Here is a 21,473-nt window from a genome sequence, read left to right on the forward strand (position 1 = left end):
CTGATCATTTTATCCTAGCTAGTGGAACAATAAAGACGAAGTGTCTAATTATACTTATGGTCCTTTGTTTCCAAATAGAAAGACACCAAATTCTCCGGGAAGCCCTATCTTTCGAAGGACTTCTCGATTTGCTCCCCCTGACGAGCCCCCTCCAGCCTACCCGCCGGACCACCCCTTCTATCTCTCGCGACCGACCCCTTGTTAGTTCGTAGAGCCGACGCTGGGCGGCCAACCTCATGGATCACGCGTCTGGTCCCTCTCCCATTGGGCGAGAGCTTTCAATAAAGCATCTCTCGCTTGGAAAGCAGGAACCGGTCTGCTTTGGAGATCCCGCATAAGTTCCCGGATCTTCAAAAGCTTCGCGGGGGACGCGACGTCCAATTGTAGCTTAATCTTAGTATTTTGGAGTACACTTGAGGTCACTCCCCTATTTCCAAAGGAAGAAAGAAAAGAGGAAAGCTCCCTTTCTATTTCCTCTGCTGTTGGTCCCGGCGGACGCAGAGTTAAGTCCAAATCGAGTTGGGCATTTGAGGAACCCTCTGCTGGAGGATGAGCGCAAATCCTCGATTCGTCGTCCTCCCCGGAGTCACAAAAAGCCATAATCGGTATTCCTAGCTTCATGAAGGTCAACGAAAGAGAAATCAAAACGAGATATATTAAGATATCAATCAAAATAGATTGGTAGTTTCGAACCGAGATCGGATTTCCTTTTCGTGCCATATGCGCTTAGACTTTACTTTCTCCCCTTTTTTTCCCCGGTCCAATATTAGTTCTCCTTAACGTGACACTTACTTATTCCCACTGAAGCTAGTACGCAACGATTTCGATTCCTATCCGGATTATTCCCCGCTCTCCTCGATCAATATATATAATAAGTATACTCTGAATCCATTCTCTCTCAGAGGATTCAATCTTATTGGTCCTACGTTACGTCATTTTTTCTCTTTGCTTTTGCTGACTACACTCGGATAGCGAGCAGGCCTGGGCCGGCCCGGAATGGGAATTAGACTTCATTCACTTGATGGGCTTTCGCCTGAACAAGGTGGCGTGACCCATGCCTAGTACCTTTCCGGGTCAGGACTATATATATAACAATAATTGCGGCGGATCAACCCACTCGTAGGACTGGTTCACCATTCATTCAGAGGGCCCAATTCACCCCCCGACCTGGACGAGACATTAGAGTGATGAGTCTGAAGCAGATCGAGAAAGTTGATCACGTCTTTTTTACTTTCAATTATTTAAGCACATGACAGAAGAGAGAGCGCACAGAAAGGAAAGAGAGAGGGGTTCCTTTTCTAATATCGTCTTATAATATCTATAATATAAGAGCAGATCCCTATCTTGGCAAGTCTCTGAGAAGGTCAAGACCGATAGGAAATCTATGTTCCCCCGGGTCCAATCCTCAGACTGACTCTACTTCATCAGTGTTTTCGAACATCACTTTCTTATTCAATTTCTCCGAAATAAGATAAGAGGGACGTACTCGAGATTGCATTCTTGCTTTTGTAGGTGGAAGGTAAGGAACATAGAGAAGGAGGAGGAGAGAGAACAACCAGATATATCATAGGTGATCACAGAAATTTCCACCTGCATGATTCGGCCCATCTTTCTTTCCTCTATGATATGAGAAAACACTCCTCAGTGAGACAATGTAGTCAAGTCAATAGCAGCCAGAGCAAAAAAGAAGGTCATTCGATATAGACCGGATGAGAAGGAGAAATCAATCGCCAATGCTGATACAAAAGGAAACCCGTAACCGCGCTTTCACTTCAAAACTGAAGGGAATGAGCCGAGGTCAGGAACTGAACTACCTGCTTTCGGGTCAACTAAAGCAAGGGCAAAGGCTTCCCCGATTGTTAGAACTCCTTGGACCATGTTTAGGCTTATCGGATTAGGCTGCTGGAAAGGCTGAGACGATAGGCTTTGATTCATCAGTTTTAGAGAGGGCTATAGGCCACTTTCTCTCACTCAATAGATCTATCTGGTCAGTAACCCCCTGAAATCCTTACTTCGAGTGAGGGCTGTACTGTAAGAGACGAGCTAGACCTCGATAGCCTCAATGGATGGCCCCCGTGATGTCAAATCGAGCGGATCCAGAGAAGAGAGGCGCCGGGCGAACCTCCGAGAAAGAATTCTATGTTGGGCCTCATTCACTCCAATTCCTGTATCGCCGATCTACTCATTCGAGGGGGCAAGGATAGCTCATTCAAGGTGGATCGGAGAACCGACCAAACTCTTGGTTATGTAAAGATCATGTTCGCCCGTCAGGTCACACTCTTTATTGTCATAGCCGCATTCCAGTGAATACTGATGGAGTCGGGAATTGAAAGATCTCTATTCTCGCAAGAGGTAATCTCCTCCAGTCAAACCGACTCCGAGCTACTTCCTTAGTAGCGGGAAGCGGTTCTATTGCTTCCTTCGTTAGGATAGGTGGGAATATGAATCTCCTCGGGAATAAGATGATTGGCCGAACACCTGGCGCCGCCAGGAAGGTTGCCGAGAGTTCGAGACCACGCGTGTCAGACAGTTTCGTACGGAAGATTCTGCCAGCTGATCTTCTAACAAACTATGACACGTCAGCATAACGATCTTGGGTTCCGACATTTCTCTGACCTGCTATGCCTATAAATAGCTGGCCCCAGGACAGAAATTACATCATACCTTTCTTCTTTGGGATTCCCCAGGTTATCTCTCGGCTTCACTCCCCCTCATCTCCGGACCTTTGTCTCTTTCTTTGCCCTCCGCTTGACCCAAGGGTGATCGTACGGCCATCATTCGGTTTAGGCGACCTCCTGAGCCACCTCACCACTCCAAGACATCAGCCTCATTCTCTACGTAATACTTAGCCTTATCCACCTTCTACATTTGGCGACTCCAGTGGGTAGGTGACTACACAAGTGAATGGCAAAGAGAAAATAGCCAACGGACCGAGTGAACCCAGGAAACGAAGTTGACGAGCAAGAACGTACTGACGACGAACTTTCTGAGCACGAGATGCCATCTCCACCTCGGGCACCTGGCGGCCCGAGTAAGAAGTCGCAGAACTGCTCAGTCGTGCGTTTGCACAGAACAATGAAAAGATGATGCAATTCTTCCAACAATTTAGTTCAAACCGAGCCTGACGAAAACGACGCCAGAGGCCTCTGCAGCCGAAGTCCACCAAGAGCCCCAACCCCAATCACCTCTGGCGCCAAGAGTACCACCAGCCGTTGTACAGAAAAACCCAATGCCTCTGCTGTTACAACCCAGGAATTCGTCACAGTAGCAGAACTTACACGCCTACTCGAACAAGAACGCTCAAAGAAGCAACCTGATGACCTCACCTATGAACATTACCCGCCATACCAAATGAGCTGCAACACATGCCCTACCCAAAAGGACACCCCACTTTGACTCTCTACAACGGCCGTGGCAACGCCAGAGAGCATATCTCCCGCTTCCTCGAAGCACTTGGCGAACATGAAGAAAATGCAAACCTGCGACTACGATAATTCTCTAAGTCCTTAACAGGCCGAGCCTACACATGGTATAATAATATACCAGCCGGAAGCATTCACCCATGGGGATAGATGGTCAAAAATCCATCCAGAAAGAGCACACAAAGGCTTAATCTCTCCGCGGGCATTGAGAAAAAGTGTTTTGCATCAATTTCAAATAAGTAAGATTCAAGTACTGTTTGTTAGTTAGAGTTAGTTTTGACTTTTTGACTTCCTTGTTTTCTTGTTCTTGCTTTTTACCATACTAAATTCCCTCTGTTGTCAGTGGGCCGCCACTTCCCCTTCTTCGGAGTGAGGACATATCCTAATGAATTAGACGACCTCGGAAGGAACCAAGGTCGGTGAGGAAGGTTACTGGCCCACAAGAAAGCTAGAAAGCGGATCTAGACTGAATTGAATCGCGAACTCTTTGGTTGCAGTTAACATAATTACTGGTGAATTCTCCATGCCGTGGAAGGCGAAAGTCATTGTTAACTATTTCCACTCCCAGCTGAACAGATTTGAAGACTGGTGGATCACTCTTAACCCTAACGGAGCCCTTCTTTCGCTTTCCTGTCTCTGTCTCTCGACTCTCCGATTAGTAGGTCAATCAATATCGGTTCGATGGTTGGTGGCTTGACTTTCGCTTCGATAGTGAATGGCTAAACCAAGATCCCCCCCTCCGCTTCGGTCTCGGTGACTGTGATAAAGAAACCTTCCCTCTTGTCTTTCCTGAAAGTCTGGGTGTTAAACGACTCTAAAGAGAGTGAGTGACCAACGAACGAATCAAGGAGGAAGAACTCGCGGGCTTTCTATAGGCCTTTTCAAAAGAAAGATCGATAAGACGGTCTTTCACAGTAATGACCTTCAGTAGTGCTTCTTCCCCGCTCTGGACAGTAATAATAGAAGGCAAGCTAGCATTAGCAAGGCAAGTTAACTTGAAGCAATAACTCTTAAGGGCGGGAGTGAATGCACCATTGGAGGATGGGGCACGAATGAAAACGACGAAAAGAATCTCCCACACCTTTCTTTGATTTGATTTGGTTCTCTCAGTGTTTCGTATAAATCAGAGGCATTGTGCGTTCTGTTCGTTCAGGCGCGTAATGCAAGAACGAGTAGGATATCTGCTCTCTAGCTTAGCTGATCGGGGGGCTGTTGTTTGCTCACCACTGGGAGATGGAACCATATCCAATCAATGGGGCTTCTTTGTTCAATCTCTTGAGGTCGAAGAAAGGATTGACGGCCTGTTGATCAAGGAAAGCCAAAATGAAGTCTTACTTCTCTAGCTTGGGTTGTCTTCCCGGATCGAAGAAGTAAGGCAAATACGTATGGGACTTAACCCAGAACAAATTGGAGTTCGGGCGAATCAATCATCCGAACCTGCGATAGTTAGACGAAACTAATATAAAGAAAGTGCCCGAAAGAAGTGGAAATCCGACCCCTGAGTTTATGAGTAGAAAAGCCCTTTGAACCCTATGCCGTGTGAGCTTATGCCAAAACCTTTCTTCTCTTATTTCATTATTCGTTTTTGCTGCGGGGGATATTCCCCGGTCAAAGGCATTAAGACATGCCGATTTTTTGAATACCGTAGAATAGGAGTAGGACAAGGATACCAAACCTTTTGATCGGTATTCGCCTTCTCTTAATCAATTTTTAGTTTTACGAAGGGGCGAAACTGCTTTAAATCGGTCCCAAAGCGCCCTTTCGCCTCAGCCCGCAAGAAATGACGTAAGTAGTAGTGCGGGCAGAAAAGGCTTCTTTTTTCGGCTCCCATCCCCCGAACTGTCTCACGAAGAGACGAATTCGTCGTTCATTGCTTAGGAAGCCAGCATTTACAGTGACAGAGATCGGGCTTTGATGGAATACTTCAATCAAGAAGAAATTCCATTTAGTCGGGTGTAGGTCTGGGATCGCCCCCTTTCGAGTTCAAGAATAAAGCCCTTCAAAAGCCTTAGGGCACTCCTATCACAAGCCATTCAATGAGACCAGCCAGCAAGTGCATACCTAAGTTTAGGTTCTATTGATCTTCCTAGTCGTACTCGTTCCAGGCCTTGGCAGCTATTCAGTGGAGTTGACTAAGGGGTGGCCTGCCTCCTCACCGGCCAATGGGTAGCTTCGAACAGAAAGATCCTGGGCCAATCCACATTCCCATAATGAGACATCTGAAGCCTAGGAAACAAGTACGAATGTTAGCTAGTTACTCGTAGTAGTTAGAGCGATAAGCGAGCCGGATACAACAACAAGAAGTTATGTCATAAACTTTCTCGCAAACAAGTACTTATTTAGATAATTCAACGGCAACAAACAAAAGTACTTCTCTTAGCCCAGAAACAAGTAGATTTATAGAAAGACTTGTGTCAGGTACAAGAATGAGTGGATTGCCCGAAAGAGGTGAGTCAGAGGAAGGCTTCCTCTCAGTGAACGTACTATTACGATCCCAACATGGAAGCTGATTCCAACGTAGTGGAGATTGTGGGAAAGCGACCACTAACGTGTCCTGCTTTACAGAGGAAAGTAGGACCAGCAATACCAGAGAAATCGGTGCCCAAGAGAGGGCGATTTGACGAATCGAGAATTGGATATTACGCGATCGCGGCAAAATGCCAGTAAATCAGAAACCGCTAACCAAAGGAATAAATCGGTAAGAAGGAATACAGCAAGTGGCACAATTTCACAAACCACTCCGCGGTCAACTGCTTGGCGTTCCGGAACGTCATTCTGGATCACATCGACGACGGTCTCCTCCGAGAGAGGTAGACAGGCCTCAAAGGCCAAGATGCTCATCTTCAGGATCTGGAGGAGAAACATACGTATCCGTCTTCGACGTCTCCCTGGACTCTAGAGTGAAGCCAAGAAAGCTCACCCCTAGGATAGGAGGAATCTCCAAAGGAACCTCAAGTGGAAGATGATGGAAGAATGGGGCTACGAAGCTAAGAAAGGGCTAGGGGCAGAGCAGCAAGGCATGACGGAGCTAATCACTCTAAAAGAAAGTGGATTTGGTCTCGGCTAAGCCGATTTGGTGATCGGTGGATGAAGGATGAATGGTTTAGCCCAGCAACAGCAACCGCAGCAGTAATTGGAAGAAAAAATAAACTAGTATTTACTCTGCTGCCCTGCACTTGATCACAGTGATTCTCGTACCTTGTGCTGCAAGGCAATGTTAATTGACACTGTTACCATCAAAGCCAGCGTCTGATCCACCAGTCACTCTGTTCACGGGGAATGAATGTAAACCAATTGTTGACAGAGATGATTTGATTAGCTTGGGAAGGTGGCTTGCTTCTCTTCTCCTCTACCCTTGGTACAGAGCTTCCATTTCGAGAACCTTTCATCCGAATCTCCCGGCTGATTCAACACGAGCAATTAAAACTACCGACTCTAGAACAGCGAAAACAGAGCTAATACCGATTCCTGGACCTGGTGAAAGCTTTTTCCCTGCCTTTATTCAACAGTCCGAGAGGATCTTGGACAAAGGATTACCGGCCTCCCTATCCCATCTAATAGCCTATTGGTCTTACCAGCAGCCTATCCTATGCTCTGCTTCCGAAGAGGCTAGACCGCTAATGCCGTTGAATGAACGTCCTTTCGGACATGCTGTTGAAAGATGAGTCCTCTGTGCACATCAAATTATTCCTGAAACCAGGGCATTTCTTGCTTCTGATCTTTCCTGTCTTCTCTTATCTGCGGCGTCTTGCTTGCCCTTTTAATATGCTATTTATCTCCCCTTCGTTTAGTTCAATAGCAGCGAATTCTATAACAGACGAGTCTTGCAGCGCATATGCGACCTTCATTCACTAGATCATTCACTAGATGTAAAGAAACCTTCCTAAGGGGAAAGCCACATACCCACTTTTCCCCCTCCTCCTTCCTCCGTTATTTTAGCTGCTACGGCGACAGACGCATGAACAAGTGCCATTTGGAGGGAGGATTCTATGGGAAATGGAAAAACGTCGAAGTAAGCAGTGGCTTATAAATCGGTACTAGAAGCCCGAGAGCTTGCCTGTAAGACAATTAACCCCACCTTATGTGCCTAGCCCAGCCCTTCTTCTCTTCCCCTCCGTACTGTATGACTGTATGTAGGGAACACCGCCTCAGAAGGTATTTGATCTGTATTTCCATTTCCAATACATCTGAAGGAGTTTCCCTGAAAGCTATGCTATGCCTTTTTACCTCTCCCTGTCGCAGGAGCTTAGCCATGTGTGACCTGAAATGGATGTAGAATAAATACCCGGTAAAAGAAGGGACTCTGATGAAAGGCCCTTAAGGAAAGGAGCTTTCCTATTTTTTTTCAGGCGGGGAATCCTCATTGTGTACTACCTAGCCGACTCTCTTAGTCTATCACCGGAGTCGCCTAATGAAGCTACGAGGGTTTGCTGGAATTAAAGGAAACCGGGCACTAAAAGAGAGATTGAAATGGATACTTACCAGTGGTTGCTCTGGTTCCTGCAATGAGGAAGGTTTTGAAGACTTTCCTTACGTTTTCCGAATAAGCATGATAGACCTCTTATCGAGATTTATTCTACAATGCCTCTATTTAAGCTAAAAAAGACGATTACCATGGGTCTCGGCTATCATCACCCTACTTGAGGTAGTTGAAAAGGGGCTTTAATGCGCTTGCTTACTCGAAAGAATTAAGTAGCCTTCTGAATCGACATCTTTCTCTTCCAATCCTATTGATCTTCTTGTAAGGGAAATAGGCTTCATTCCTATCTCCAACAGCGGTTTTTGCAAAGAGCGCTAGGCACCTCTTACTCTAATGAAAGGCCTTAAGGTAATAATCTCTTTCTTAGTCCAATAATGGAACTTTACTTTCTACCATTTCATAAGGAAAGCAAAGGCAGTGGGCTATCAAGCAAAAATTAGGTCTCAAAACCCAGAATTCAATGACTGAAATCGAAGACTAAAGGTAAGAAGACAGAGAGAGGAGTCTCAGGGAAAAAGAATTTGTGATGATTTTACCCTTCGTGAACCGAATTCCTTCTCTTACCTATTCGGAGGTCGTAGAATAGAAGAAGATCTTATACGCTAACTAGAGGAATTCAGAGCTTACTATGATCGATACAGGATATAGACTATCTCTTTCTTTATTCGATAAGATATGAATAGGAGGAAACTTTATAATGAATAAAAACACTGTCCCCACTCGGGACTACAAAACACGTGATTGAAAACCCAAAAGCACTTGCATCAGTCCCACACCACCGGAAGCAGAGGAAGCTAACCGAGTGGAAGCCGTTTACCTCGACTTTGTACTCAAAATCAGCCTTTCTACCTCTATGAGGTAAAGCCGGGAACAGTAAGTTCACCCCAAACAAATTAGACTCCTTTTCATACGCAATTTCCTACGATAGGGTAGGGATGAAAGGCCGGTGAGATAGTTTGGAATATTAAATAGAAGACAATTACGCTCGACCGGTGGATCGAATTGATGAACCTTCCGAACTTTCTTTTATCCAGGGTGTGATACCCACAACTTTGCCAATTCGAGTGCGAATTGCATTACCTACTTTATCCTTCGTAGTGATTTGAGACTTTCTAGTCGAGGCCAGACAAAACCAAAGATTGCAGCTAGACATCCACCACAGCATTCCTATGTTTTTCTCGACTACAGTCGATCGACGGAAGGCATCTCTGATCCACCGATTCACCACTGAACGGCTTTGGATAAGCAAGAATACCGTATGTGATGTCGTTTACCTCATATTTTAATAAGATCTGTATGAGGCTTGATAGATCTGGAAGAAAAACTGGAACTTTCCACATGCGGAGACGCGAAAAGGGCTTAGACGAGACCTAGCATCTCTCAGCTCAGATTCGGCATATCTGGTCTATTTTAGAAAGACTGTTTTCGACGGTTTTGTTCCATAGTACTGGCCGTAACCAGCTCTTAACCCATTCCCGTAAGATAGTCCACTCAAACCCCTCCTCTTCAATCAGTACGTAGGGGAGAAGGGTAGACCCCAGTTTTTCAATCCTTTACTAGATACAGATGATGTAGACAGAATACGAAGATTCTCCAGGGTCCGCGATAAGTACCCAATCGAATTGGAAAATTCCCATCATCTTCAACTTAGCTGGTTCTCGCTCTTTATAGCAGCTTAGCCCGCTTCGACCAGGAATCTGTCAAGTTAGTAGCTAATAAGAGAGTCTCACCCTCCCGCGTGATCCCGCAGCGCAAGCATCTATAGATCTTATCCATAAGGAAGATCCTGAGTCATCACCTTCTAACAGAAAAGTAACCCATAATCCCACACAAGGTAAGGAAAGAAAGCAGAAAGAAAAGGCGAGAGCATAGTGATCACCGGCGCTTTTCGTGGGGGAAGCAGAGGAGACGCACTTGAACAGGCCAAAGGTCAAACCCCATTAGAGCTTAGCCAAGATGCTGTTTGGGAAGAAGCAAGAAAAACACATAGAATACGATTCCGACTGGCTGAGTAATTTGGTGACTACTCGTGAAAACCAATTTGGCGATCTTATTAATAGGAGGTGCACAGGCGCCCTCTCGCTCCTTACCGGCTACAGGAAGTTATTGAAAGTCTGGAAAGTAAGTATTCCGTCGAATACTTGGATATAATAGTGAAAGACGTGTCTGCAAAAATACTTAAAAGTGCATTTTATCAGGAATCAAAAATTGACCGAGACATCCCCGGTGAAAAGAAGGCAAAGGCCTTATTCGATGATGTAATCCGGAATCCGGAATAAAGAAATAGAATCACCAACGATTTCATCCGTATCTGGCACAGCTTTACTTGGCTTAGCTAGACTGCTTTGAGCTTTCTCGTGTCGAGAGGGAGATTTAGCTTTAGCAAGACCGCGCTAGATAACACAGGTTGGTGGGAAAAGATGGGTAAGTTATAAAATGCTAGCATCGATCTGATCGCTCATATCCAGGTGTTTTAAAGCTCCCCTGGTCCTTTGCTGCAATGCATCTTTCCTAGCTATAATATTATGATCCTAATTGGTACCTAGATTCATGGGCAACCATTTATTCCAAAGATTTTGATAAAGAGATCTCTAGCCAGTCTCTTCTTTTGAGAGGACAACTCAATCAACTCGGCCCCTCTTGTCAAAATACTGAAAGCGAGAGTGAAGCATGTGTTTCGTTTACATTCTAACTATTTTCCCATAGTTAAGAGAGTCAAGACGATCTTCCTTTTCTTTTGCCCTAAGCCCCAGTCATCCGTGGAGCCTTTTCATAGCTAGGCCTCCTCTTTTTCGATGACTTAGGAGGGAAATTCTCTTCTCGCAATTAGGAGTCAGCGGATGACATCCCATTCTACGAGTTTACTTACGGCTGGAGTAAGCAGAGAGTCAAAAAAGTCCAGGGAAGCTTTTCAAGTAGGATTCGAACCTACGCCCGACTAGTCAGTTACCAGCCGACCGCTCTACCACTGAGCTTGAAATAAAAAAAGGGGTTTTCCGGTGATTAAGGTAAGGTCTTGGGTCGAAAAGTAGGTATAAAGATATGTATATTTGAACAAAAAATGTAACTAAGCCCTTATCAAAAACAACTATTCCAAAGAACCGGTTTCAATAATCTGAATAAAGCCATTATCGTCCACAGATATGAAAGCCCCAATACAAGTAACTGGGTCGGGACTAAACACATAACCTTTCCAACAAGACCTAGTCCATTCAATAACTCCTCCCATTTGGGTACATGAAATTCCTTCCATTTTCCAATCCCAAGAGGAACGCAAATTTCATAATCATAACGAGCGTGTGGCATTTTTGGAAACTGTTCTTAGAAAGCTCGGTCAAATTCATCTAAAAAAAATTGAATAAGACGGGAGCTCTAAAATCAATAGTTGGTATTCCTTCCTTAGACGACCAATCTTTCCCAGTCTTGTCTATAATGGGCGAGTGAAGAAAGATACCTGAAAAGATTTTGATCTTTCACCACAGATTCCAGTTTAGACAAAAGACGCGAACGGGAAAGGATATGCGTCTGCAATCAAAGTGGATGCTTGTTCTTGATGGTTAGGTTACCTTGTTGAGCGCCCGATAATCAATGCCCAAGGCTCCCGCTTTTTCTGGAATAAAACAAGGGCTCCCCAACCTTTTCCCAGCAAGATAGGGAAAAAGAGCCTTGGAGGCTGGAATAGAAATAGGAAAAAATGACTTCCTTAAATTCTTTCCTGAGTTCAACCAAGCCCCTTAACTAATAGATGCTAGTTGGGGGGGGCCATCTGCTAAACCCAGCCCCACTCTAAGTAAGTTAAGGGGCTTTGGCTCCAGGCTCCAACTTGATCTTGTGGTAGACTGGCCTCCTAGGGGGCACTTGGCAACTCACTCGTGGGGCATGAAATCCCCAAATTACTAAAGTACTTGCTGCACTTCTTGGGAAAGAAGTCGTCTTGGTATTGGATCCGCTCTTCTCTTAGCATGAACATGAATTCTATTCTATTCGTCTTCTTTATTCAGCCCCCACCCGAACCCTTCTTAAGACCACCAAGCCCTCCCGAATGAGTTCTACTATAGAAGCTTTCAACGTAGACCCGGGGACAAATCTTTCACTCACTGAGAAGTGAAAACCTGTGACTAGATCGTCCTGAAGACGGATGCGACGGGAAGAAGTGGCATTTGGAAGTGTTGCTGACTTAACATTTAGGTTTCGGCATAACAAAGCTTGCACTGTCTTTTCGCACTTAGGCGCACTGCGTGCCATTGGTAATGATTCTACTACGGTGCCACAAATTCGCAAGCTGATCCTAAGTAATCGTTGTTGTTCATTGGATTCCGGAGGAACTACTTCGTTAGGATTGAGGAATTGCTGTGATTCTTCCTGAATAGCCTGGATTCTCCCGTCGAGAGTCACTTTGAAAGTCTTACCTAAACTCTTCCGACTGAATATGATAAAGCCTATAAAACAACGAGCTACTATCATTTCTTCATTATAGATTGAGATCTTCTTCGAACTTGATGCACAAATAGATAGAATAGCAGCAAATAGCATCTTTCTAGCCTGCATATTCGTGGAACTCAATCTCATTTAGAAAGCCTTCTCTATCTTTCAGCAACTGAACGGGAAGTGGTTTAGGAAAGGACTTTAGAATCGGATGCGCTCGTCCAGCGAGAAAGGCCCTGACCCTGCCAACCAAGTAAAAAGAAAAAAGAAAGAAGAGAACGAAAAGAGAACTTCGTATTTTGGTAACTCTCTAGGAGTCATGTTTAACCTTGAATGCTATTAATAGATTCTACAGCAATAGTTCCTCGGACTCGGAAAGTAATAACGAAAATGGCTAACCCAATAGCAGATTCCGCAGCTGCCACCGTTGGAACCAATGAAGCAAATGATTGACCCATCATATCATCCGAAGAAACGGAAAATACCAAAAAGTTCGAATTCACAGCTAATAACATTGATTCAATTGGCATTGACATAATAGGAATATTTCGTCTATTAAGGAGGATTCCCCGAATACCTGAAATAGAGATGATCATAGAAAATGTGAAATATTTGATAGGATCCGTTTCGGGAACGTAGAATGTAAGAGAAATTCAAATGTTAGAACTCCAGAACCTACATTAGAAAACATAGCCGATTAAATCGAGGAGATTGACAATCTCCTCCCATAACCAACTATGAGTTCCATTGGCTTGTAAGTCATAAAAATCCCTTGTTAGGGTACTTAAATCTTCGCTAGTTACTGCCCGAACAAGGTCCGGCATGGACCATTCGGTAGGTAACCGCCTTTCTGACTTGTCTAACAAGCGATCCAGCTGCCCCGCGATGCTTTGCAGGATCTCCCCAAACGGTGGAGCGCTCCCGGCATCCGACCTGGTACTGTCTAGAGTCGTGACCGACTCTAGGGAGTCCTCGGTGCTCCAGGAGAGCATAAACTCTTCGTCACTATGGGTCGGTTGCCCATAGAAAACGACTTCATCCGCATTCTGCATCTTTTTTTTGATTCTGTTTGAGTTCTTTTACTTACTACTTGATTATAGTAATAGTAAGCAGGACTTGAGAAGTCTTGTTTTACGCCAGACTTCCTTGGCTTTGTTTTGTTGGTTGTTGACCAACGGAAAGAAAGGGAGAAAGAAATGCAAGCTTGAAAAATGGTTTTCCAAGCAAGGTCGCTGAGAACTCTAGCGGAACACTTTGCCATTCCACTAAAGCTAGTACGCCATTAATTTAATACCAGACATCCAATAGCAGAGACGATAGCTACTGAAGCATAGGAGAACCAATATTGATAAGAACATTCTTTCAGTATTTCTATTTCTATATAATATATAGTAAAAAAAGTATGTAGACAGAAGAATTCCAACTATAAAAGCAGGTCACAAGCAAGAAAAGAACGGATAGCATGTGAATTCGAAAGGCAAGCTAAACAAGCAAGTAAGCCCGTCTGTGTCTTCAACAAAGAAACTTAAAGCGCAGGAACTCCGATCGGTAAATGAGCTACCCTATAAAGAATCTACCCCCTTCTAGCCGCATTTTTTGACGCCTCTATTCTGACATCAACCAAGCCATTTAGACGGAGTTCCGTTAGGACCGTCCTTCCTTCAGGTAAGGGGGTTGAGTCAGGGACTAATAGGAATGGCATCCACTATAGATACCGGGAATGCGGGGACTCCGTTTAAAGGCTACGTCAGCCACCTCAAAGTGGGGGTCCCAGTCTATGAGGGAAGTCATCCTCAAGCCCTCTTTCCGCTTTTTCGTGGGTAGCAGCGTCGGCATAAGATTTTGAGGTACAGAAAGGGGGGACAGCAAAAGCAGCGATTAGGAATCACCTTCTCATTCATCAAAAACTGGACTCTCCTACGTCAACTGCACTGCGGGAAAGACAGACTCTATTCCTAGCCGGGTCGGGTTACGGGTTCATATCCGGGTTAGGCAAGGAAGAAGAGCGGCTGAAAGCCAATCGAAAACCGGCATAGAATGGAATTGATTGCTTCGCCATTTCTTCATTAAGAAGCGAGAGAGAGCTCAAAGAAAAGATAAGGACTCTTACAATCACTTCTTCAATTCTTAATCTTTTTTTTCTTCTTTTCTAATGAGAATAATCATACCTAATCCCTTCTACTTGTCAGTAGAGCCACTTCCAACCGTAACAACTCATACGTCAATTACCGTTAAAGCCCTCTCCTCCTTTCACGAAACATTACCCTTTATTAAGGCTTGAGAACAGGAATAAAGATCTTTGATTTCCAACTTATAGAACTTCTTCTCTTTCTCTTCCTTATTGTTTTAGACTAGCTAATCTGAGAAGCAGGAATAGTTCCGAAAAGGGATAATACGTTGCCAACAGTCTTCTTCATCGGATCCACGGAGCGGTAAATAGTCCGTACTTGCCTTGATGGAAGTTTGCTTAGGAATGGGTGTGCGCGTCCAGGTGTACCTGAACCTACAGGGAAAGGAAATCCACCCATCAGGTAAAATGAGTTTGGTTATGAAAAGGTAGTTTACTTCCTTAGTGCGAAACCCTGCCTGTCCCATGATAGAACGAATTGGGCAACCAACTTAGCTGCTTCTTCTTGTTTATTTGTGGTAGAAAGGAATGCCTGTTACGAGTAGGGTGCAGAAAGCCTTTCAATCCTGAGATCGCACTTCCTATTTGTTTAGTGCTTAGCCCGAAATTAGCCTGAAGGTTGACATCCTTAATAATAAAGCTTATACCTTGCTGAATTGGATTACGGTGTAATACATCTTATGACGGAGTGAAGCTGGTAGGCAACTTAGTTGCTAGCCTAGCTAGTTACTCACAATCTCACGGTATGAGAAAGATTCTTATTCTTATAGCCGTCTTTCTGCGAATCTATGCGGATAAAGCTGGGTCTGTGCCTACCAAGAACGAAGGAGATGTTCATGCCTTAGGTTCCCAATCACCTTTGGGTAGAAAGGGCAAAGAAAGTAGGTAGTCTACTTGCTCAACCAGCTGTTCATCATATCCAAATAGGGAGTAGGAATTCGGAGGGAGAATCATTTTGTATTCGAGAGAGATTGAAAATACATAGCATAGCAAATGATTATGTGCTCTAGTTTCCAATTGAGATGATGATCTAACCTACCGCTTGTCCCATATGCGGCTCCGGCTTCCTTTTATGGGTGTTGATATAGATGTTGGCACAGGGGCTGGCTTACCTGCAAGAGGTCTAGGCCTCGATTACCGACCTTTCAATAGAATCTATCCTTTTCTCCCAAGGGAATTTCTTCAACCGCAAAGAACATGGCATTAAAGCATTCCGAAAAGCTCTTTCGACGAAACTCTGAGCTGTGAATGGGCTGATGGAAGACCAGAAGCTCTTGGCTCAGACTTTGTTGTTTAGGCTTTTCTTGCTTCTTCATTTTTATTGCCCCGCGGCTTCCCTTTTTCAGGTTTCATGAGTTTGCTTGCCCGATTCTTTCTAGTGGTAGCGGTTAGGAACCCGGCTGAAGAACGACTTTTCCAACGCTCCCCCGAAACTAGATCGAATCGAAGAGGCTATGCTTAACACATGCCTGTCGAAGACGCTCTCTTCCAATCGCTCTCTGTCTATTCCCGTGACAGTGAGACGCACTTTTTTGTATGGATCTTACTAGGGAAAAGGCACTGAAAGTGTTGCGCCTTCTTTCTTCTTTCCAATTTATTTCGGGAGGGAATTGAAAACATCTTTCACTTGAAAGCGATCGATCTCGATTGAGTTGACAAGCCATCGCCAGCTTTTAGTACTTCTAAAAAATGCAATGATCTATTCCACCAGCCAAGCATAGAGAAAAGAGTAGTCATTGTTCTTAGTTTTCTGTAAGTTGATTGCTGCCCGGAATTCGTGATCCTGGCTCAGACGAGAGAAAGCTAAGGATATACTTCTCAAATGCAAGTGCAAGTCGAACGAGATACCTCTTGCAGTATTAATCACTCGTTCATCTGCCGAACCATCCCTGCCTTGGTCTTCCCTCTGTCTCTGTCTTCGCTCGCTTGGCTCGGCTCGGTATCCTCCCGGAAGAATACACACTCTCCTTTGTTACTTTCCTGAATTCCCCTTTTCGGAATCGGCTTCCAAGGATGCTTTACGCTATATGATCCTTTCAATTCATAGTTTGATGGGCTTTTATTTTAACCTGTTTGCTATTCTTGTGCCAGCGGAGAATGCTTCCTTTTGCCCAAATGCGTATGCTTTCCGCTGTATGCTCGAGCTTTTGTTCTTAACTACTTGCCTTCGGACAGCTGCCAGTTAGTTATCTTATTTCGTAGAATGAAGTTTTTCCTCTTGAGCAAAGATCTTCGTCCTAACAAGGGGCTTCCGTTTAGTCGATAGCAATTCAGCAAAGAGACAAATGTGAAGTGAAGCCGTTGTTTCTTCCTGTCAATGGTCGAAAGCAATTCAACAAAAAAGGATAGTCAAAGAGGCTAACTTCCAATACCTGTCCGCCCTTGCTTTAGAGCCGACAACACACGAAATAATGATTTATGTTAAGGAATAACTGAAGAACGGATCGAGCTGTATCGACTAACTATACAATTTCGTTCAAGTTCCGCTTGTCCATCGAAGCCTCTCCCCAACCTGCTTCTACGTCTCTCCTCAGGTATGTTGAACGGGCCTTGTGGCTACATAGAAAAGGGCATATAAGTCCTTTCAATCATGTATGCATGCGTGGCGAGCTGCTTGAGACTATTTACGGAGTAGAAGGAATAGGTGTGGCGATCTTCCAAATCAAGAAAGTCAAGACCGTCCCTCTCAGTACCACGATAGAAAGGGAGGCGTGAGACACTTTCGCTTGCGCTGTTGCGGTTGCTACACAGAGCAGTTTGTGTTAGGAGGGAACGAGGCGAAGCGCTTAACAGGACCCGTTGCCAGCTTTCAAAGTCAAAGCTAGAATTCACTTAGCTAATACGAGTACCACGTGGACTGAAAGAGGGCAGGCATGGCAGGCAGGGAAACCACATGGTGGAACAAAGGGAATTCTGGGTGAACAATGGTAGTATCATACAAGCTAAGCGGGGCTTCCTGGCGCCCCACCCCGTTCTAAATCAATTATTTCGAATACAATCCCCGTATTGAGTTTGTTTTGTTCTTGCTAATCGAAGCCGGAAAAGGGGGAATTTCGGTGAAAAGAATCTATCCCGAATCGTTTTTTATGACTTTATCGACAGCATGCCTCTCTTTCAGTGAGATCACCATGATACACAATCTTGTTGATTTGGCAAATAACCCGCCTTAAGCTTCTATCAACGCTATTTATCTAAGCTAAGAATTTTCAGTCTACAAATAGCTCCACCAGAGCTTTTGGTTTATCCGAAAGAAAGGAAAGAACAAAAGGAGATGGAAAGAGAGGAATGAGATGCAGCCTAGTCTTCCACCGTCTTTGTCCGCTGATGTAATGGGCATGCTCCTAAATCCCTGCATTCCTGTCAACGCTTTAGTCTTTCCGATTGTCTGGTCCGTACTCTGGTAGTAGGACTGGCATAGAAGGTCCTCCTGTCATGTAGGTCAGTCCCAGTTCTCCCGGATCCTTTTCAGGGACGAAGGAGCAGGTGTCAAAGCCAGCATCCATTTCCTTGTGGTCTAGTCTAATTGCTTTTGCAGAAAGAATGCAAGTCCTTAGCGGTAAGAAGAATTTTCCAGAGCTAACAGCAAGAGTCTTATTTCATAGGATTCCTCATCCTCACCCGAAGCTAATGATTCAACTCGAATTTGATTCATTATGTGAGAAACCCCTGAGACTGATTATCTTCGCCTGAACTACCGCGTAGTGGGTTGAATGCCTGTAGGGAATATCTCAGACTCCTTCTTCTTGTTTAGCACCCTTAGCCCTTTCTACCCTCTCCGCTCTAAATATCGAACCGACTTATTGACTCTTGCTTGGCCTTGACCTTGACTCTGACTTGCTGGGCTGTGAAGCGGGAACTCTCTTGGGTGGACTTCAAGCGCGATGATAGTCAGTCTGAAGTTTTCTACTATGCCTTATTAGTTCAAAGACCGGGCTTGGGGGTTGGTCTCAGTGGTCAATGAAAATGTACTAGTGTGCTGTCTTAACATGCAGAAATTTGATTAGACTGCTAGCTTTACCAGCGGTAGGAGGGTTAAAAGACGGTGCATGAGCGAAGTAGGATCCTCTTTTTTTGTATCCCATCGACGATATTCTTTGGTTTTGGTACATAACAGTTTGCATAAGCAAAGTCGAATATTTGTTACAAATCTAGATCCTGCACTCTCATCTCTAGTCTCTAGCTATCATCTTAGTATATCAAATATATCTTGTACTTTCTTGGGCCTAACTAAGAAAAGAGAACAAGAGAAGAAAAGCAAAAGCAAATACGACTTTCAGCCAGGCTGCTTCATTCAAGTCTAGGACTTAGGCAAGACTTATCAATCGAGCTAAAGCAGTTTCATCGCATTTATCGTCTCTCACTTAGCTCTGATCTGGTGTCGTCGCTCACAGTCCAAGAAGAGTAGTCCTTTCGTTGGCTAGTGGGATTACGCTTAATGGGATAGACCGATCATCGCTTCCTTCCTCTACTACAAGCCAGCAAAGAAGTAGACTCATTCCTTTTTCACTGGCTAGCATCATAGGGATATTCGACGTTTAATGAGATAGTCTAGTTCTAGACTAAAGCTAGCAAAAAACAAGACTGAGGTCGATAGGGGCATTACTAGTAATTGCTAAGGTGCTTTATGAAGTCTTAACCACGCTCATCTCCAGTCGCCTTTGTGATTTCATATACTATTCCCGTATGTCATATCTCTTATTCAATCTTGCTATACGTCCAAGCTCTCCCCATCGGTAGTTGGAAGCAGAACTGAGACTGGATGTGACTGAAGGAAAAGATAGGTGTGATAGGAGGGCACGGTTAAACAGGTAAGCGAAGGCTCTCTCTCTCGCTCTGTGGTCTTGTGTGAACTCCTTTCCACCCATTATTGATCGAAACTCTTGAACTGTAAGAGAGACTTCATTTAGGAGCGATCTTTTAATCCAACTAGAAATATCATAAGAGAAGAAATAGAGCTTTAGAAGCATCTTTTCTTTATGCCCAACAACTCCCATGTCTTTCTTGGTCGGACCAAGCCAACTATTTCCGGCAAGTCTTTCCTCATTTTTCGAGCAAGAAGCGGAACTACAAGAAAGAATCTAATTTTTATGAAGGAATACATTTTTTTTATTAAGCACACACCGGTTATGAGAGTAGTAAAGGATTATTATGTAACGATTGAAAGAACTGTAACTGACAACGCAATAATTTTATTATTATTATTCCTCCTTTTCTTGCGATCGCTTTCCCCGGCGTTTTTATATCACTTTTTTGCAAAAGCGGGGTGGTGGTCTCTCTTGGTGCCCGGGCTTTCGCGGGCTTTTTTGTAAAGAAGAGTTTTGGAGTCGCTGTTTTGCTCCCTGTCTTAATCAAAATGTTTTTCTTTTTAGGGGGAACCTCCCTCATAATGGAAATGAATCCCTCCGATAGTTGGGGGGACTATATAAAAACATCGGCGGAAGGCACCTCAAGCCCTTCTGCTGATGCAGGGCCCGTACCCCAGCATGGGAATACCATTTCGAATTCGACGGAGGGGCCAGCTAGCCCCGGTCGCTTTCCATACGAACCTGATGAGCTGATCGGGGGCGATTCCGTCTTGTCCATACAAAGACGACTTTTATCTTCGAAGCCCTTTCCTAGTGCCGAAGAAATATACGTCGCCCGTACGCAAGCGGAAGACCTCTTCGAGGTCAAGGTTCAGATCATTCAGCGAATGCAGGTTCTTGATCCGACCGGGGATTGGATGCGGCAGGGGGCTCGCGCTCTCGACTCCCCCAATAGCGCTACAGGGGAGTCGCCCTTGAAAAGGCTCTATAGCTTTTTAGATGAGCTCGATCGGGACGGGAAGAGCTCTAGAGCTTTTTTTTCATTGAGCGAAAAAGTCGCCCTGCGAAAAGATAATCTTGATGCGGGGTCTTCCGCATAACAAACGAATAACATTATTCATTTTAAGCCCGGCTTTCTTAGGGAAACCTACTACGAGATTCTGATAAATAGCATTGATAGTTTGAGATTCCAGGAGCTACTGTATTTGCTGGATGAGTTCAGCAAGGTAGCGTCGTAGTTTAGTAGCTGCTGAACTAACGAAAGAAAAATGGAACCAGATACATTCTTAAAGGAATGCGCTTTGCCTTACACAATATAAAAAAGAAAAAGAGAATAAAAATAGAAAGATGAAGGAACAAAGTTGACACAATCCCTTTCTTTCCGTTGGTCAACAACCAACAAAACAAAATCGTTTAGTTCTTCACTACTCGTACAGGAAGGCCTCTCTTTCTGTATGGGGGGAATCCTTTATTCTCGATCAAGATGCCTCAACTGGATAAATTCACTTATTTCACACAATTCTTCTGGTCATGCCTTTTCCTCTTTACTTTCTATATTGCCATATGCAATGATGGAGATGGACTACTTGGGATCAGCAGAATTCTAAAACTACGTAACCAACTGCTTTCACACCGTACGAACAACATCCGGAGCAAGGACCCCAACAGTTTGGAAGATATCTTGAGAAAAGGTTTTAGCACCGGTCTATCCTATATGTACTCCAGTTTATTCGAAGTCTCCCAATGGTGTAAGGCCGTCGACTTATTGGGAAAAAGGAGGAAGATCACTTTGATCTCTTGTTTCGGAGAAATCAGTGGCTCACGAGGAATGGAAAGGAACATATTCTATTTGATCTCGAAGTCCTCATATAGCACTTCTTCCAATCCTGGATGGGGGATCACTTGTAGGAATGACATAATGCTAATCCATGTTCCACACGGCCAAGGAAGCATCGGTTTTTAATCTCATTATGACTTGGTCGTTCAGAAGAGATTCTTTCTCGATCAGAATAGTGGAATGGAAGACACTACAAGAAAGATATACTCCTTTTCAAATCGCCCCGCGAAGACAGACGTTCAGAAAGGTTCTCGAGATTCTCAATCGCTTTTTTTAGTGGGGAGGAATAGTACGGGAAGGGGCCGAGACCAAGCCGAGCCACTAGTAGAGTAAGCCCTTCCCACGTGTCAAAATGAATTGCAGCCTCAACCAGAGA

The 21,473-nt window shown here is 44.5% G+C and overlaps 3 protein-coding genes across 3 annotated transcripts; 1 reads left to right on the forward strand and 2 right to left on the reverse strand.

The window, feature by feature from the left end:
- Positions 1-11,895: 11,895 nt before the first annotated feature.
- Positions 11,896-12,471, reverse strand: atp4 (ATPase subunit 4). Its single transcript has one exon. The coding sequence runs from the start codon at positions 12,469-12,471 to the stop codon at positions 11,896-11,898; it is 576 nt and encodes a 191-aa protein (YP_008999553.1).
- Positions 12,472-12,650: 179 nt separating this feature from the next.
- On the reverse strand, positions 12,651-12,923 carry nad4L (NADH dehydrogenase subunit 4L). Its single transcript has one exon. It carries the CDS (start codon positions 12,921-12,923, stop codon positions 12,651-12,653), a length of 273 nt encoding a protein of 90 aa, YP_008999554.1.
- A 7,820-nt stretch (positions 12,924-20,743) lies between these two features.
- On the forward strand, positions 20,744-21,223 carry atp8 (ATPase subunit 8). The gene has a single exon. It carries the CDS (start codon positions 20,744-20,746, stop codon positions 21,221-21,223), a length of 480 nt encoding a protein of 159 aa, YP_008999555.1.
- Positions 21,224-21,473: the final 250 nt, after the last annotated feature.

The sequence above is a fragment of the mitochondrial genome of Helianthus annuus (assembly GCF_002127325.2).
Source record: "Helianthus annuus mitochondrion, complete genome".
NCBI classification, from domain to species: Eukaryota; Viridiplantae; Streptophyta; class Magnoliopsida; order Asterales; family Asteraceae; genus Helianthus; species Helianthus annuus.